Raw genomic sequence first — 20,444 nt, 5'->3', positions numbered from 1 at the left:
ATGGCTACCCACTCCAGTATTCTTGCCTGGAGAATCCCATGAACTGAGGAGCCTGGCAGGGTACAGTCCACTGGGTCACAGAGTCAGACATGACCGAGTAACTAAGCACACAAACATGCTGCTATGGACACTGGGGTACGTGTATCTTTTTGAATTCGTGTTTTCACTTTAAAATATATATATATATCCAGAACTGAAATTGCTGGGTCACATGGTAGTTGTATTTTTAGTTTTTTGAGAATATATCATACTGTTTTCCATAGTAGCCACCAATTTACGTTTCCACAAACAGTGTACATGGGTTCTCTTTCCAAGACCCATTCTTATGTAGCTGAACAAGGGTTGAAAGACTGTGCACATGAGACTGCCCTTCGCAACACTAAGTCATAAAACAAGCTTCAATAAATTTTTTAAAATTGATGCCATACAAAGAATATTCTCTGCCCACAATGATATGAAACAAGAAATCATAACAAAAGGAAGTTTGAGGAATTCAAAAATATGTGAAAATTAGATGACATATGCTAAAATAACCAATGGGTCAAAGAAGAAAGAACAAGGAAAATCAGAAAATACTCTTAAATGACCAAAAATGGAAACACAACATATGAAAACTTATGGGATGCAACTAAAACAATGCTTATAAAGAAACATACAGCTGTAAATGTTGACATTTAAAAAGAAGAAATACCTCATATCAATAACCTAATCTTCTACTTCAAGACACGGTAAAAAAAAAAAAAAGCAAATAAAATCTAAAGCAAGCAGAAGATACAAAATAATTAGCATTAGAGCAGAAATAAATGAAACTAAGAATGGTAAAACAACAGAGTAAGATAATAAAGCCAAAAGTTGGTTCTTTGAAAATATCAACAAAACTGGCAAAACTTTAGCTAGGTTGACCAAGAGAAACAAACCAGAAGACTAAAATTACTTAAAACCAGAAATGAAATAAGGGGCATTACTGGTGATCTCACAGAAATAAAAAGGATTATAAGAGAATACCATGAACAATTGTATGCCAATATATACATAGATTATATAAAAGACAAATTTATATAAAATACAAATACAAAACCTGAGTCAAAAAGAAATCGAAAACCTGAATGGATCTATAAAAAGTAAAGAAACTGAATACATAATGATAGAAATACACACAAAATGAAAACAAATAAATAGGACCAAAAGTTACTACAAATGAATTCTACCAAACACTTAAATAAAAATTAACACCTGTTCTTTACAAACTCTTTCAAAAATAGAAGAGAAGTAAACACTTCATTCTGAGGGCAACATTATCCTGATACCAAAACCAAAGACATCACAAGAAAAAAACTGGAGACCACTATCTCCCGTAAATATAAAAACATACATTATCACCAACATACTAGAGAACCGTACTCAGTAAAGAAATTATTCACTATCACCAAGCGGGAGTTATTCCAGGAATGCAAGGTTGATTTAACATCTGAAAAATCAATAAATATAATACACCACAGCCAACATAATATTCAAAGGTGAAAAGTTGAAAGCCTTCCTGCTAAAATCTGGAGCAAAACAAGAATGCCCACTCTGACCACTTCTATTCAACATAGTATTGGAAGTCCCAGCTATAGCAATCAGACAAGGAAAAGAAAAAAAAATCCAAATTGGAAGGTAAAATTGTCACTATATGCAGATGACATACTCTATAAAGAAAACCCTAAAGAATCCACAAGAAAACTATTAGAACTGATAAACGAATTCAGCAAGGTATAGGATCAAGATTAACATACAGAAATCTACTGCATGTTTTACACTAACCATGAAATATCAGAAGGAGAAAGTTTTTTTAAAATTCTGCTTAAAATCAAATTTTAAAAAATGAAATACCTAGAAATAAACCTGACAAAGGAGATGAAAGACTTACTCACTCAATGAGAGCTATAAAACATTGATAATGAAAACTGAAGATGATTTAAATAAATGGAAAGATATTACACGTTCTTCGATTGGAAGAATTAATATTGTTCAAATGGCCATCCCACCCAAAGCAATCTACAGATTTAATACTCTCCCTATTAAATTATGCATGATGTTTTTCACAGAACTAGAAGAAATAATCCTAAAATTTATATGGAACCACTAAAGATCTGGAATTGCTAAAGCAATCCCAGAAAAAAGAACAAAACTGGAAGCATAACCCTTCCAGACTTCAGACAATATTATAAAGCTACAGTAATCAAAACAGCATGGTAATGGCACAATATATGGATTAACAGATACATAGATTAATGGAACAGAATAGACAGCCCAGAAATAAACCCACACACGTATGGGGAAAAAAACTTTAACAAAGAAGGCAAAAATATACAATGGAGAAAAGACAGCCTCTTCAGGAAATGGTGTTGGGAAAGCTGGACAGTCACATGTAATCAATCAAATTAAAACACTCGCTCACATCATACACAAAAATAAATTCAAAATGGTTTAACAACTTAAATATGACACACCACCATAAAACTTCTAGAAGAGAACATAAGCAAAATATTCTTGAACATAAATCATAGCAATACTTTCTTAGATCCATCTTCCAAGGCAAAAGAAATAAAAACAAAAATAAATAAATGAGACCTAATCAAACTTACAAGCTTTTGCACAGAAAGGAAACCATCAACAAAACAAAAAGACAAGCTATGGAAAAGGATAAAATATTTGCAAACAATGTGACTGACAAGGGCTTAATTTCTAAAATATAAGAACAGCTTATATAGTTCAATATCAAAAAATAACTAACAGTTAACAAATGGACTACTACTGCTACTGCTAAGTCGCTTCAGTCGTGTCCGACTCTGTGCGACCCCATAGACGGCAGCCCAGCAGGCTCCCCCGTCCCTGGGATTCTCCAGGCAAGAACACTGGAGTGGGTTGCCATTTCCTTCTCCAATGCATGAAAGTGAAAAGTGAAAGTGAAGTCACTCAGTCGTGTCCGACTCTTAGTGACCCCATGGACTGGAGCCCACCAGGCTCCACCATCTATGGGATTTTCCAGGCAAGAGTACTGGAGTGGGGTGCCATTGCCTTCTCCGAACAAATGGACAGAAGACCTAAATAGACATTTCTCCAAAGAAAGCATACAGATGGCCAAAGGCACACAAAAAGATACTCAATATTGCTAATTATTAGGGAAATGCAAATTAAAATTACAAAGAAGCATCACCTCACACCGGGCAAAATAACCATCATCAAAAAGTCTGCAAATACTAAATGATGGGGAGAGTGTGGATAAAAGGGAACCTTCCTACAGTGTTGGTGGGAATGTAAATTGGTGTAGCCATTAAGGTAAACAGTATGGAGGTTTAGTTTATCCAAACACAGAGTTACCATTGTCATTGTTGTTGTGTTATACAGCAACTATTGTTGTTGCTCAGTCCCTAAGTCATGTCCAACTTTTTGCAATCCCATGGATTGCAGCACATCAGGTTCCTCTGCCCTCCATGATCTCCTGGAGTTTGCTCAAACTCATGTCCATTGAGTCAGTGATGCCATCCAACCAACTCATCCTTTGCTGCACCCTTCTCCTTTTGCCTTCAATCTTTCCCAGCATCAGGGTCTTTTTCAGTGAGTCAGCTCTTTCCATCAGGTGGCCAAAGTATTGGAACTTCAGCTTCAGCATCAAACATTCAGGGTTGATTTCCTTTAGGATTGACTGCTTGGATCTCCTTGTAGTCCAAGGGACTCTCAAGAATCTTCTTCAGTTCAGTTGCTCAGTCGTGTCCAACTCTTTGTGACCCAGCTGCAGCATGGCAGGCTTCCCTGTCCAACACCAATTCCCAGAGCCTACCTAAATTCATGTCCGTTGAGTCAGTGATGCCATCCAACCATCTCATCCTCTGTCGTCCCCTTCTCCTCCTACCCTCAATCTTTCCCAGCATCATGGTCTTTGCAAATGAGTTGGCTCTTCACATCGGTGGCCGAAATATTGGAGTTTCAGGTTCAGCATCAGTCCTTCCAATGAATATTCAGAATGTAGTTCTTTTAGAACTGACTGGTTGGATCTCCTTGCAGTCCAAGCAACTCTCAAGAGTCTTCTCCAACACCACAGTTCAAAAACATCAATTCTTCAGTGTTCAGCTTTCTTTATAGTCCAACTCTCACATCCATACATGACTACTGAAAAAACCATAGCCTTGACTAGATGGATCTTTGTTGGCAAAATAATGTCTCTGCTTTTTACTATGTTGTCTAGGTTGGTCGAAGGACATGAGTTTGAGTCAACTCTGGGAGTTGGTGATGGACAGGGAGGTGTGGCATGCTGCAATTCATGGGGTCACAAAGAGTCAGACACGACTGAGCAACTGAACTGAACTGAACTGAACTGAACTAGGTTGGTCATAACTTTCCTTCCAAAGAGTAAGCATCTTTTAATTTCATGGCTGCAATCACCATCTGCAGTGATTTTGGAGCCCCAAAAATAAAGTCTCTCACTGCTTCCACTGTTTCCCCATCTATTTCCCATGAAGTGATGGGACCAGATGCCATGATCTTAGTTTTCTGAATGTTGAGCTTTAAGCCAACTTTTTCACTCTCCTCTTTCACTTTCATCAAGAAGCTCTTTAGTTCTTCTTCACTTTCTGCCATAAAGTTGGTGTCACCTGCATACCTGAGGTTATTGATATTTCTCCTGGAAATCTTGATTCCAGCTTGTGCTTCTTCTAGCCCAGCGTTTCTCATGATGTACTCTGCATATAATGCATGCTGTTCCACATAATGCATGCTGTCTCATAGCTCAGTTGGTAAAGAATCTGCCTGCAATGTAGGAGACCTGGGTTCAATTCCTGGGTCAGGAAGATCCCCTGGAGGAGGAAATGGAAATCCACTCCAGTATTCTTGCCTGTAGAATCCCATGGACAGAGGAGTCTGACAGGCTACAGTCCATGGGGTCGCAAGAGTTGGACATGACTTAGCGACTAAACCACCCACCACCACCACCACCACTTTGCATATAAGTTAAAAAAGCAGGGTGACAATATACAGCCTTGACATACTCCTTTCCCAATTTTGAACTAGTCTGTTGTTTCATGTTCAGTTCTAACTGTTGCTTCTTGACCTGCATACAGATTTCTCAGAAGACAGGTCAGGTGGTCTGGTATTCCCATCTCTTTAAGAATTTTCCACAGTTGGTTGTGATCCACACAGTCAAAGGCTTTGGCTTAGTCAATAAAGCAGAAGTAGAAGTTTTTCTGGAACTCTCTTGATTTTTCAATGATCCAGTGGATGTTGACAATTTGATCTCTGGTTCCTCTCTCTTTTGTAAATTCAACTTGAACATCTGGAAGTTCACAGTTCACGTATTGTTGAAGCCTGGCTTGGAGAATTTTGAGCATTACTTTGCTAGTGTGTGAGATGAGTGCATTTGCGCAGCAGTTTGAGTGTTCATCAACAACTTAAGTGTTTATCAACAAATTACTGGATAAAGAAAAGTGGTGTAAATATATACAGTGGAATGTTACCTACTCAGCCAAGAAAAATAATAAAATAATGCCATTTGCAGCAATATAAATGGACCTAGAAATTGTCATACTTAGTAAAGTAAGTCAGATAGAAAAAGACAAACATCATATGATATCACTTGTATGTGGAATCTAAAAAAATGATACAAATGAACAAAACAGAAAGATTCTCACACAGAATACAAACTTATGATTACCAAAGGGAAAAGGCAGGCATAAATTAGGAATTTGGAGTTAATAGATATACATTACCATATATAAAACAGATAAACAACAAGGATCTCTGTATAGCACAGGGAACCATATTTAATATCTTGTAATGTTGCTATTAGTCATGTCTGACTCTTTGCAACCCCATGGACTATAGCCCACCAAGCTCCTCTGTCCACATAATTCTCCAGGCAAGAATACTGGAGGAGATAGCCATTCCCTTCTCCAAAGGATCTTTCTGACCCAGGGATCAAACTCAGTCTCCTGCATTGCAGGCATATTCTTTACAGTCTGAGCCACCAGAGAACCCCATTTTATTTTCTTGGGCTCCAAAATCACTGTGGATAGTGACTGTAGCCATGAAATTAAAAGATATTTTCTCCTTGCTGTCAGAATAGAAACTCCCAGCCCTAATTCTCCCACAAAAATACTAATTAGTAATGATATGTGTAATGAAATACCCTTACAAGAAATCCATAATAAAGTTAAGAAGTTGGAGTACCCAAATGAATTTAAAACTTGAACAGCTGTATTGAAACAAATAAGAAGAGTAATTTTACTTTACTCACATCAGCCCTTCCCTGAAGCTGGCATAGCTCAGCACCAGGAAAAAATACCCTGTTCCACTCTCCTGCCATCAAGGGGAAAGAGAAGAGCAGAGCATGTGTCCAATGTTTCAGCTCCTTGGAGAACTTCATGAGGGACTAGTTTCTATATATTGCCCTACTCAGAGAACTGATAGGACCGGCATAGTTTGGATGCCTGGGAGTCATGAAGAATAAGCAACGTCTTTGCTAGCAAAAAGGCAGCTAGCTCCTTTAGGAAGGAGGGAGAAAGGGCGTGAATCCAACCCTTCTGGGTTTTGGAGGGCTGCTCAAGGAACTAGTATCTGTCTCACTTGACTTGAAACTGTCAGGGAACCACCATAGTTTAGATGCCTAATGGCCACTGAGAACAAACAATAGTAGCTTGCTGCTGTAGAACAAGAAAAATTGAAATGCTACAGAAAGACAGTAGAAGGAGCAAGACAGATCATTTAAAAATATCTGATAAAGAGATGTGAAAAGAAAGAAAATAGTGAGCCCACACTCTAGAGCCCACAAGCCGCAGTTATTCATCTCATGTCCTGCAACTACTGAAGCCCGTGCACCTGGGGCCTGTGCTCCACAACTAGAGAAGCCACTGCGATGAGAAGCCCACACACTGCACTCGCTACAGCTAGAGGAAAGCCCAAGCAGCAACTGAGACCCAGCATAGCCAAAGATAAAGAAATACTTTTTTAAAAAATAAAGAAAGAATGGTGAGAATTTCCCAAACCTGGAGAGGGGTTTGGACATCCAAGTTCATCAAGCTGATAGCTTACCTCAAATTTTCAATGCAAGACAATCTTCTTCAAGACAAATTACAATAAAATTGTATAAAATCAAAGAAGAAAAAAGACAATTTTTAAAGCAACAAGAAAAAAAATTGTATCTTATATAAGACAACTCTCATAAGGCTATCAGCAGATATTGCAGCAGAAGCATTGTATGCCAGGAAAGAATGGGAGGATATATTCAAAGAGCTAAAAGAAAAAATGCCAACCATGAAAACTTGACCCTACAAAGCTGACCTTCAAAAATGAAGATGAGATAAAGACTTTCCCAAACAAACGAAAGCTGAGGGAGTTCATCACCTACTATTAGATGTGCCTTACAAGAAATGCTGAAAGGAGTTCTTCAAGCTGAAATGAAAGGCAGCTAATAACATGAAACCATATGAAAATACACGATACACTGGTAAAGGTAATATATAGTCAGACTCAGAATAATCTAATACTGTAATATGATGGTGTGATAACCATTTAACTCTAGTATAAGGGTTATAAAACAAAGGTGTTAAAAATAAATATAGCTACAATAATTTATGATACAGAATATTAAAAAGATGTCAATTATGGCAACAAAAACAAAGTAAGGGGAGAGGAAAAAGAGTAGTATTTTTTAATATGATCAAAGTTATCAGCTTAAAATAAACTTTTATCTGTAAGATATTTCAAGTAAGCCACAGGGTAACTACAAAACAAACAAAAAACTACAATAGACACATACACACGAGATAAAGAAAAGGGAATCAAAGTATACCCCAGTGGAAAATCATCAGTTCACAAAAAAAGATAGCAAGAGAGGAAGAAAAGAACAAAGGAACAATGAAACAACCAGAAAACAACGAACAAGATGGTGATAGTAAGTTTTTACTTATCAAGAATTACTTTAAATGTAAGTGGATTAAATTATCCAATCAAAGGGCACAGAATGGCTGAAAACGTTTAAAAAAAAAAAAAAAGACACAACTACAAGCTGCCTCCAAAACATTCACTTCAGCTAATACACAGGCTCGAAGTGAAGATATGGAAAAAGATATTCCACCAAAAGAGAGGGGAGAGTTAAACTATCCTTAGATAAAATCAACTTTAAGTAGAAAACTGTAACAAAAGACAAAAAGGTCACTAAAACTGATAAAATGATCATGTCATCGAGAAGATAAAATAATCATAAATACATATGTACCTAACATCAGAGCACATAAATATAAAAACAAATACTAGCAGATCTGAAGGAGTGAAGGGAATGATAGACAACATTACAATATCCACTTTCATCAATGGATAGATTCTCCAGAAAGAAATCAATAAGAAAACATTGAACTTGTACTATACTTTACATCCAATGTACCTAACAGATATACATGTAGAACATTCCATCCAAGGGCAGCAGAATATACATTCTTCTCAAGCACACATGGCACATTCTCCAGGATAGATCAGATATTAGATCCAAATCAAGGGTAAGCAAATTTTAAAAGACCAAAATTATATGAAGTATCTTTTCCAACCACAGTGGTTAAATATGTGGAAATTAAACAATACATTCCTGGAAACCAATGGATCAAAGATGAAATCAAGGGAAAATTAAAAAATATCTTGAAACAAGTGAATATGAAAACACAACACATCAAAACTTATGAGGTGGGCTTCCCTGGTAGCTCAGTAGTAAAGAATCAATGTTCCAATACAGGAGATTAGGGTTCAGTCCTCAATCTGGAAAGATCCCACATGCTGCAGAGCAGCTAAAGCCCCTGCACCACAACTGCTGAAACTACTAAAGCCGCCATGCCTAGAGCCCACGCTCCACAACAGGAGCCATCACAGTCAGAAGCCAGCATGCTGTGACTAGACAGCATCCCTCACTCGCTCACACAGCAGCAAAGACCCAGCACAGCCAAAAATAAATAAATAAAATCATATTTTTAAAGAAACTTATGAAATGCAGCAAAAGCAATGCTAAGAGGGAGGTTTATTGTGATAAATGTCTACATTAAGAAAAAATGATCTCACTTATGTGGAATCTAACAAACTTATAGATACAGAAAACAAATTCGTGGTTGCCAGATGCAAGGGGTGGGTGCAATGGGTGAAGGTGGTCCAAAAGGACAAACTGACAGTTATAAAATAAATAAGTCCTAGTGAAATAATGCACAGTATGGTGATTGTAGTTAATAATGCTGTATTATATATTTGAAAGATGCTAAAGAAAGGATCTTGAAGGTTCTCATTGAAAAAAATTTTTTAACTATGTATAGTGATGAATGTTAACTAGATTTATTGTGGTGATCATTTCACAATATATACAAACACTGAATCATTACATTGTACACCTGAAATTAATATCAATTATACTTCCATTTTTAATTAAATTAAATTTAAATGTTTTTAAATGAATTTAATTAATGAATGTTCAGTATAAATCTTGAGAAGATATCCCTAAATAAACTTAAGAGACTTTAAAATCCATAACAGGAAACAGAGAAATTTTAAAAATACTTTTATATGGCAAAATATACTCTAAACAAATCAATATATAGGAGGAAAAATATCTGTGATATAGATGGGAGATAAAAGCTAATTATTGACAGAGAACTTTCCCAAATTAAAAAACAACCAAAAAATTTAACTGACAAATCAATGAAAACCAAATGCTGATGACATTATGCTCAAAGCTGTACAGGAATTAAAATTAAAGTAACGAAGATACCATTTTATACATATCACATTGGCAGAAGTAAGACCTCTATTGCTTTTTTTTTTTCTCTATTGCTTTTAAAGATAAAAGGGAAAGTGCTCAAACTTGTTGGTAGAGATCATAAGAAATTCAAAATTTTGGGAAAGTAATCTAGAAACATATATCTAAATTAAAATTATTCATACTCTTAGATTCATCAATATCTGAAAATGAACTTTATACAAATTAAGGCACAAATATTTTAGGAATATGTAAAATGATATTACAGCACAGTTTGCTGCTGCTAAGTCACTTCAGTCGTGTCCGACTCTGTGCGACCCCATAAGACGGCAACCCACCAGGCTCCCCCCATCCCTGGGATTCTCCAGACAAGAACACTGGAGTGGGTTGCCATTTCCTTCTCCATTGCATGAAAGTGAAAAGTAAAAGTGAAGTCGCTCAGTCGTGTCCGACTCTGAGCAACTGCAGCCTACCAAGCTCCTCCATCCATGGGAGTTTCCAGGCAAGAGTACTAAAGTGGGTTGCCATTGCCTTCTCCACAGCAGGGTTTATGAGGGCAAAAAACACACAAAGTACTCATCAACTGGTGAATAACTGATAAATTATATAAATGATATCATATAAATGGTACATCCACACTATAGAGTACTACACAGCTATTAAATGGCTCAGGGATTTCCACAAAGTACTGGTGACTGTGAAATGTAAAATGCAGTATCTATGCTAACAAAATTTCCAAAAGAAACAATAACAAAAACCCACCACGTGTATGCATGTATGTGAATAATTATGTAACTGCAAATAAAAATGTTAAAGGAAAATCATAAGGTTTTTCAGATTGTATACAGACGGGAATGGTGATGTGCCAGAGTAAAATAAGGAAGGAGGAAACAAAAAAGATTCTTTAAGAAGGAAGAAAAATGCACCTTTAAGAAAACCTTTAAAAAGTTATGGCCCCATTCAAAACAAAATCTGTATGTGGGTATATCTATAAATTTTAAAGACACAGATTTTAAAATGTTTAACTATGGTTTTCTAGATGCTTAAGTACTCACAATGTGGAGTTTCTTGAAAAATGCTTATATAAGCAATAAATATTTTAAAACTGTTAAGAATTCAACAAAAGCAAATAATTAGTATTATGACTAAAACTATGGTTTTTACTAATATTTAATTTGAAGATTAATGGAACTCATGATGTCAGTAACACTCATTAAAACCATAATGACGAGCAAATTAAAGAATGACCTTAAAACTGAGATTGAAGAATCTTAAACAGAAAACTGTGAGGATGGCTAAAACAGAAAGAAAATTTAAAATATGACCTCACCTTTTTCAACTGCTCTAATTCTGCTTCTATTTCACCTGGTCCCTCCGCAGAACTCAGACAAGGAGGAAGACTGGGGCTGAAGGCCATGAGGTCTGTCTTGGGCGGCCCCTCCCCAGAGCACACCCTCTGCTGCTTCTGCTGAGAGTAAGACCAGCTCCCCACCGCGCTGGAGCACACAAGCCTGGGCTTCACCGGCCCGCACGTGCCTTCTCTGGGCGGCGCCGAGCACCGCAGCGCCGTGTACAGCAGCAGCGTGAGCACAAACAGGCTGGACACTGCGCAGATGGCGATGATCAGGTACACGTTCACATCCACTAACGCCGTCTCTGCGCCAGCTGCACCAGACAACGCCCGCGAAGAGGCCTTGGGCGCCTGGCCGCTGTCCTCCAGCGACAGCAGCACGGTGGCCGTGGCCGTCAGCGCCGGCTCGCCGTGGTCCTTCACCAGCACCAGCAGGCGCTGGCGCGGCGCGTCCGCCTCGTCCAGGGCGCGCGTCGTGCTGATCTCGCCGGTGTACAGCCCCACGCGGAACGGGCTGCGCGAGCCGCCCACGGCCGGCTGCAGCTCGTACGACAGCCACGCGTTGTAGCCCGAGTCGGCGTCCACCGCGCGCACCTTCGCCACCACGTGGCCCGCCTCCACGGACCTCGACACAATCTGGCTCAGCGCGCTGGGTCCTCCACCTGGCCCGGGCGGCAACAGCGCAGGCGCGTTGTCGTTCTCGTCCAGCACGAACACCTGCAGGGTCACGTTGCTGCCCAGGGGCGGCACGCCCGCGTCGCGCGCGCTCACCTGGAACTGCAGCAGCTCCAGCTCCTCGTGGTCCAGTGGCTGCAGCGCGTACACCTTGCCGCTCTCCGCGTGCACCGACACGTAGCTCGACAGCGCGCGCTCGCCCACCCGCCGCTCCACCAGCGAGTAGGACACCAGCGCGTTCTCCTGCGCGTCCGCGTCTCGCGCCGACACGGTGAAGATGTGGCAGCCGGGCGGGTTGTTCTCCTTCACGAACACCGTGTACTCGGGCTGCGGGAACGCGGGCGCGTTGTCGTTCACGTCGGCCACCTCCACGGACACGCTGGCTGTGGCCGAGAGCGACGGCAAGCCCCCGTCCCTCGCAGTCACCACCACCTCATAATTCGCCACGCTCTCGCGGTTCAAGGTGTTGTCCAACACTAGTGAATAGTAATTCTTGAAGGTGGACACCAACTTGAACGGGTTATGAGGCATCAGGGAGCAGGTCACCTGCCCATTGGCGCCGGAGTCACGGTCGGACACGCTGATCAAGGCGATGACAGTGCCCACCTGAGCGTCCTCTCGCACCGGAAGAGCCAAAGAAGTGATGGTAACTTCTGGAGCATTGTCATTTATATCTACTATTTCCACCAAAATGGTACAATGACCCGCCATTGGAATATTCCCTTTGTCAATCGCTTCCACGGATATTTCATACAATTTATTTTCTTCGAAATCCAATTTACCTTTTGTTCTAATTTCTCCACTGTCGGGATTTATGTAAAACGCATATAATACTGCAGGTGATACAGGTCTTCTAAATGAGTAGGTTATGTCTGCATTTGTACCATCATCAGGGTCTGTGGCATTTAGTTTGATCACTAATGAGCCATTAAGTGAGTTCTCTAACATTCTCACTTTATAAATTAGTTGGTCAAATTCTGGTGCGTTGTCATTCACATCCAGGATTGTAATCAGCAGCTGAACTGTGCTGGTCAACTCGGGTTTACCTCCATCACTAGCTGTCAATAATAAACTATGTTCCTGAATTTCCTCTCTGTCCAGTGATTTCCTTAACACAAGTGATAACGAAGACATTTGTTCACGACTGTTTTGTGTGTCCAAAGTGAAATAATCGTTGGGATCGACTCGGTACGTCAAGGCGGAGTTTACTCCAATATCTGCATCAGATGCGCCATCTAGCGGGAACCGAGTTTCCGGAGGTCTAGATTCAGCAATGATTATTCTTTTTTCACTTTCTGGGAACACAGGCGGGTTGTCGTTAATATCTGTAACTTCCACCTCCACATGGAACACCTGCAGCGGCCGGTCCACGATCACCTCCAGATGGATGCTGCACTCCGCGCTCCGCCCGCACAGCTCTTCCCGGTCGATCCGAGAATTCACAAACAAAATGCCATTCTGCAGATTTACCTCCAGAAGATCCCCGCGGCCTTTGGACGCCACCCGGAACAGGCGGGGCACCAGCTCCGCCAGCTCCAGTCCTAGGTCCTGGGCGATGCGGCCCACGAAGGTGCCGTGTTTTGCCTCCTCGGGAACCGAGTAATGGACCTGGCCGCTCCCCGACTCCCAGGCTGCAAGGAGCAGAAGAGCGAGCAGCAAAAGCTGAGCTCCTGGGCCTTCTCTCCAGGAAAACAGCATGGTACACTCAAAAGCCTTCAGAGATATCTGAAGTCTATAGGCTACCTTACTTCAAATGCCCCTCCAGGTCTAATTTTACGGCCTTCTATTGCGGGAGGATTCACGGCGGTTTTCCACTATCTGCCAATTTTCTCCAAGAAGGAAGGAGCGGAGGCGCTTTCTTCGCGGAATTCTTTTCAGTGAAGAGCGACACCATGCGCATGAATGTGTAAGTGTAATAACGACTCAGTTCATAATTTTCGTTGCCGTAAGGGATTTATTTTTTCTTCTTGCATTTCATGACATTTTTCACTGCAAATACGTAATGGAAGATTAAATGTTTTTCTCTCCAGCAACAGTAAATCACTGTATTCTGTTCAGCATTGGCTTCTAGTTGAAATCGGTTGATGAGTTCCATCTTTCCACAAAAACATTTTTGCATGTGTAAAACGTAGTGCAGAATTTGTAAAAAGAGGTAGTAGTCCACATTCGCTTTTGGAAATCAGACTATAGTTATTCATAGCTTTGTGGGACTGTCCTTTTCCTGTAATATTTTTGAGACCTACTCACACAACTCCCTTGACTCCAAACAGAAACATAATGAATCACATAAGAATGAAATAAATGAACATGGAAAATTCGGTAACTGATATACCAGATTTTCAATAAATACAATATTTTTAACTTCCCCCAAACATGATTGTAAATTTGGATAAAATATTTGTATTGGAAGAAAATGTCTATCAATGTAAATATGTTTGTATGTGAGTGTGTATGTACATAAACACACAATATTGACCATTTAGATAAAACAATACTTTGAAGTCCTGGATTTTCTTTGTATAAAACATGCCAAGAACTAGTATCTCATGTATTTGCTAAAAATGAAATTACTACCAGTAGGTTAAACTTCCCTTTTCTTTCTCCCTAACTTATACCATTACTGGGGAATTTCCTACTATCATTTAAGTTGACTCTGATTTTCCAAGTAACAAGAAGTAGATACAGATGTTAACACACCTCTAGCAAGGAAGAAAGGGAGGGAATCTTACTTTTATCTTTACCAAGTCACCAAGTTCCGTGCCAACAGGGCTAGGAAAGAAAGAGTATAGCTCCATAACTCTCTTGCCTGTTTTGTGCCCAGCTCTGCGGGAAATAAGAGCTGGGTTCATTTCTGAATCTTTGCTCCCCTCTGAAAATGTGAGTATTTGATATTCTCTCACCATCATTCTCCTCATTGCTCCATTACTTTTATTAACACACCTTTACTTTTATAATGGGAATAGTTTCTTGATTCTAATTGTTTTTATGCATCAGGCCCCAACTTGTCTTTTTTACCTCTCAATCTAACCTAGACTACACAGTCAAGCGTTTAAAACATGCCTTTCCAATAGTTCAGGAGTTTGCTATTGACATGTACACACTGCAATATTTAAAATGGATAACCAACAAGAACCTACTGCATAGCACAGGGAACACTGCTCAATATTATGTGGCAGCCTGGATGGGAGGGGAGTTTGGGGGAGAATGGACACATGTGTATGTATAACTGAATCCCTTTGCTGTCTACCTGAAACTATCACAACATTGTTTATTGGCTATACTCCAACACAAATTAAAACTTTAAAAAATAAAACATGCCCTTTCAGATACCCTATGGGTGCATATCTTCTTATATCACCCCTCTTTAACATTTTCTTTAGCTTTCAATATGCAGCCTAACTATTCATTTTCTCCATGCTTTCTATTGAACTCCTCAGTTCATTAGCCACTTAACATTACTATATTCTCTACAAGTTTATGCTCACCTTTACCTCAATTGACCCCTCAAGTGAATTCATAATTTCTGCCCATAGAGATTCTTCCATACTTTCTTCTTTTTTCTCAAATTCCCAACCTCATTCCAACCATGTGGTTCTCAGATGACTTACCCAGAAAGATAAGTCATCAAATACAAACTCAATGGCTCTCTTCTTATGTCAACATTTCTCTTTATATTCTCCATTACTCATTCACTACTAAGGAAAAATCATGCCACCTTTAAGGCCAACCCTACTGTCTTATTTTCTCTATTCTCATTCATTTTTCATCTTCATTCCTTCTCTGCCTGTCTGATTTTCAGTATCTCCCTCTTTACTTACTTCTTTCCTTCACATTAAAAAACACTCTGGAAAGGCTTTGTGTGGAAGAAAATTACAAGATGTAAAATACACTTTTAGAAGATTCACCTGATAATTGTATCAGAGCAGTAGCATGCCATAATGGGTTGATGATCCTCCAAAACTGGGTTTGAGTCACTTTGCACAATCTATGTGGCTTAAGTTTCAGACTTCTTATCAGTAGAATGCTAATAATATTGTACCTGCACTGTAGGGGTGATTTCATAACTAAATGAGATAATACAATTAAAGATCTTAGAACAGGTCCTGGAAAAAATAGGGGGCGATAAATATTCTTTGGTTGTGCTGGGTCCCAGACCAGGGATCAAATCCAGTCTTCCTGCTTTGGGAATGCAGAGTCTTAGCCACTGGGCCACCAGACAAGTCGTGAATAACTATTCTTATATTTTACGGAATCAAAGAAATGTTACTAATTGTAAGATGTGTCATTATTTGTGTGCTACCAAGAAAAAGAATCAGTTGTTATAAACCATTAATTATAAGGTGCATCCTGGTTTAGATAGAATTACAATATTTTAAATGGCATATTTTATGTAAATAACAACAGTACTGTAGCCAATCACAATGGAAAGAAAGAAGGTACTCTATGGGAGCAATAACATAAATTACTCACTTTTGAATTGATAACAATTTTTATTATTGTTACAATACTGGAAAGGGGATTGTACTGCAACTAGATTGGTGATCAAGAAGAATATTTTACAAGTCTATGCAAGTAAAGAGCAGTAAAGGAATCTAGTTTATGATATCTGGGAACTCTCTACACTAACCTTGCAAATTTCATTTAATTATGAAATTGAGTACAAATTTAAAATAAATTTATCAGAACTTAGTTTTTATTCGAATGTACTTATTTCTTTAAAGGCTAGAAATTCATAGATAATATGAAAAATTATAAAGCCAGGAAACTTTAAATCTGGTTATCTGTGGCCTCCATTTTATCCTCTCCAATTATTTAATGCTTGAAATGCTGAAAATAATTGGAAAAGATAAAATGGAATGCTGGGAAAGAGTGAAGGCAGAAGGACAAGGGGACGACAGAGGATGAGATGCTTGGATGGCATCACCGATTCAATGGACATAAGTTTCAGCAAGCTTTGGCAGCTGGTGATGGACAGGAAAGCCTGGCATCCATGGGGTCGAGAAGAGTCACGCGACTGAACTGAATGCTTGAAAATTTGGGCTAATACATGAAAACTACAAAATGACTAACATACTTAAATGATATCAAGGACTTACTTCACTGGAAGGATTTAAACAATCTTCTCCAGATGCTGGAAGACAGGGGCTGAAGGCCATGAGGTCGGTCTTGGGCGGCCCCTCCCCAGAGCACACCCTCTGCCGCCTCTCTTGAGAGAAAGACCAGCTCCCCACCGCGCTGGAGCACACAAGCCTGGGCTTCACCGGCCCGCACGTGCCTTCGCTGGGCGGCGCCGAGCACCGCAGCGCCGTGTACAGCAGCAGCGTGAGCACAAACAGGCTGGACACTGCGCAGATGGCGATGATCAGGTACACGTTCACATCCACTAACGCCGTCTCTGCGCCAGCTGCACCAGACAACGCCCGCGAAGAGGCCTTGGGCGCCTGGCCGCTGTCCTCCAGCGACAGCAGCACGGTGGCCGTGGCCGTCAGCGCCGGCTCGCCGTGGTCCTTCACCAGCACCAACAGGCGCTGGCGCGGCGCGTCCGCCTCGTCCAGGGCGCGCGTCGTGCTGATCTCGCCGGTGTACAGCCCCACGCGGAACAGGCTGCTCGCGCCACCCGCCGCCGGCTGCAGCTCGTACGACAGCCACGCGTTGTAGCCCGAGTCGGCGTCCACCGCGCGCACCTTCGCCACCACGTGGCCTGCGCCCACCGACTGCACCACCACCTGGCTCACCGCGCTGGGGCCTCCTCCTGGCCCGGGCGGCAGCAGCGCAGGCGCGTTGTCGTTCTCATCCAACACAAACACCTGCAGCGTCACACTGCTGCCCAGGGGCGGCACGCCTGCGTCGCGCGCGCTCACCTGGAACTGCAGCAGCTCCAGCTCCTCGTGGTCCAGCGGCTGCAGCGCGTACACCTTGCCGCTCTCCGCGTGCACCGACACGTAGCTCGACAGCGCGCGCTCGCCCACCCGCCGCTCCACCAGCGAGTAGGACACCAGCGCGTTCTCCTGCGCGTCCGCGTCTCGCGCAGACACGGTAAAGATGTGGCAGCCGGGCGGGTTGTTCTCCTTCACAAACACCGTGTACTCTGGCTGCTCGAACGCGGGCGCGTTGTCGTTCACGTCGGCCACCTCCACGGACACGCTGGCAGTGGCCGACAGAGAAGGTGAGCCCCCGTCCCTCGCTGTCACCACCACCTCATAGTTCGACGCACTCTCGCGGTCCAGGACGCTGTCCAGCACTAGCGAATAGTAATTCTTGAAGGTGGACACCAGCTTGAAGGGGATATGCGGTGGTGTGAGTGAGCAGGTCACCTGCCCATTGGCGCCGGAGTCACAGTCGGACACGCTGATCAAGGCGATGACAGTGCCCACCTGAGCGTCCTCCCGCACTGGGAGCGACAACGAAGTGATCATTACCTCAGGGGTATTGTCATTCAGGTCTAGAACTTCCACCAGGACCGTGCAATGACCAGCCATGGGCGGAATCCCTTTATCAATGGCGTTAACCTGGATTTCATACTCATTATTCTCTTCAAAATCCAGTTTCCCGTAAATTCTAATTTCACCTGTTTGTGGATTTATTAAAAACATACATTTCTCACTCAGTGGCAGAATCATTCTGATTCCATAGGAAATTTCTCTGTTTGGTCCTTCGTCTAGATCAGAAGCGTTTAGTTGAATGATTCTGGTGCCGTTTGGGACATTTTCAAACAGCACCACTTTATAGCCAGGCTTATCAAACTCAGGAGCATTGTCATTAACATCCAGGATGGTTATTTGAATCTGAACAGATTCTGTCAGCTGGGGTTTACCGCCATCCAGAGCGGTCAGCAACATATTAAGTTCTGGTATTTCTTCTCTATCCAATGACTTCCGAAGAATGAGTTCAGGCAGTATACTTTTGTCAGTTTTCGTTATTAGTTTAAGAGTAAAATACTCATTTAAACTTAACCTATAGGTCAGGAGGGAGTTTAGGCCGATATCCGCATCAGAAGCGCCCTCTAGAGGAAAACGAGACTCCAAAGGCGCAGATTCAGAAATGAGTACCTTTTGTTCTCCTCTGAATACTGGAGGATTGTCGTTAATGTCCTTCACCTCCACCTCCACATGGAATACCTGCAGCGGCCGGTCCACGATCACCTCCAGGTGGATGCTGCACTCCGCGCTCCGCCCGCACAGCTCTTCCCGGTCGATCCGAGAATTCACAAACAAAATGCCATTCTGCAGATTTACCTCCAGAAGATCCCCGCGGCCTTTGGACGCCACCCGGAACAGGCGGGGCACCAGCTCCGCCAGCTCCAGTCCTAGGTCCTGGGCGATGCGGCCCACGAAGGTGCCGTGTTTTGCCTCCTCGGGAACCGAGTAATGGACCTGGCCGCTCCCCGACTCCCAGGCTGCGAGGAGCAGAAGCGAGAGTAGCAGGCGCCGAGTTTCGAAGCCTCCTCGCCAAGAAAACACCATTGCAGATAAAGGGATCTCTGAGGTGAGACTGTCAGTTTTAAGGGATAGTTCGCCTGCGAACATTTAAGACCAGTCTCCCTTTCTGTAAGTATACCTTCAGTAAATTTTACCCAGCTTTCCGGTCAATATGGAGTCTATCCTATTCTGTGGATTGTTGGAATCTGGACTTGGAGAGTTTTCCCTTTTCACCTTTTGAGTATACAGCGACATCATGTGACTGATTATGTAAGTACAAGAAAGATCCTGGGGTTCTTTTTGGTTTAGCCACTTCTGGGTTCACTTTAAATCTGTATAAACTTTTTGAATAGTTTCATGGATCATTTGCAAATGCCTATTTATTTAATATATATATAATATTCTTAACAAAGCACAAATACTTCTATTATACTTCGGTTTTTAAAATGATTCTGCTTCAAAGTATATCACAAAATAATTATTGAAATGTTGCATGTCAGAAGTTACTCGTTAGCTAGCTATCATGGAAAATAAAATGAAGAATAATATACATCATCCCTGCCATTGGGCTTCCCAGGTGACAAAGTGGTAAAGAATCCACCTGCCAGTGCAGGAGATGCAAGAGACTTGGGTTTGATCCCTGAGTGGAGAAGATGCCCTGGAGTAGGAAATGGCAACCCACTCCAGTATTCTTGCCTGGAACATTTCATGGACAGAGGAATCTGGCAGGCTACAAGTGCATAGGGTCGCAAAGAGTCGGACATGACTGAAAACACCGCCCTGGCTCTTATATTGCTTGCAATTCACATTCATAATGATTTTCATCCTTCACAAGCACTTCATTCTAAGTCTTTATGAGAAAGTCAAGAATTTCCTTGTCTAGTAAAGGAGAAAATATTTCATTCATATAAACTATTTTATTCATAAATATGGCCAATATTAGAATTCATCATAAATATGGAAGATGTTATTTTTGGTTCCTTGATGCTCACATGTGATGACTTTTCATACAACTGGTATCATTCTTATAATATGTTGAAAAATGAATTGTGGGTGCAGATTCTAGAATATTTTACTCTAGCAGGATTAAAGTATTTTCATGTAAAATGTTGAGTCAAAACCTCCAAAGTTCATGGTATTCTGAAGTGGTAGTAGAGCACTAATCTGACAAAGATCTCATGAAATGTTTTGGAGCCCAATCTCATTGACTAAAGTCAAAAGAATATGAACTTCATAG

General features: G+C 41.3%; 2 protein-coding genes across 2 annotated transcripts; both read right to left on the bottom strand.

Moving 5' to 3' along the window:
• Nucleotides 1–11,012: 11,012 nt before the first annotated feature.
• PCDHA13 (protocadherin alpha 13) lies at nucleotides 11,013–13,514 on the bottom strand. Its single transcript, XM_068981098.1, has one exon. It carries the CDS (start codon nucleotides 13,485–13,487, stop codon nucleotides 11,013–11,015), a length of 2,475 nt encoding a protein of 824 aa, XP_068837199.1. The 5' UTR covers nucleotides 13,488–13,514.
• A 3,359-nt stretch (nucleotides 13,515–16,873) lies between these two features.
• LOC138086305 (protocadherin alpha-12-like) lies at nucleotides 16,874–19,252 on the bottom strand. Its single transcript, XM_068981097.1, has one exon. It carries the CDS (start codon nucleotides 19,250–19,252, stop codon nucleotides 16,874–16,876), a length of 2,379 nt encoding a protein of 792 aa, XP_068837198.1.
• Between the last annotated feature and the right edge of the window lie 1,192 nt (nucleotides 19,253–20,444).

Source organism: Capricornis sumatraensis, chromosome 9, assembly GCF_032405125.1.
Source record: "Capricornis sumatraensis isolate serow.1 chromosome 9, serow.2, whole genome shotgun sequence".
Taxonomy (NCBI): Eukaryota; Metazoa; Chordata; class Mammalia; order Artiodactyla; family Bovidae; genus Capricornis; species Capricornis sumatraensis.
The sequence above is the reverse complement of the archived record's forward strand: the minus strand, read 5'-3'. Positions and strand labels throughout refer to the sequence as shown.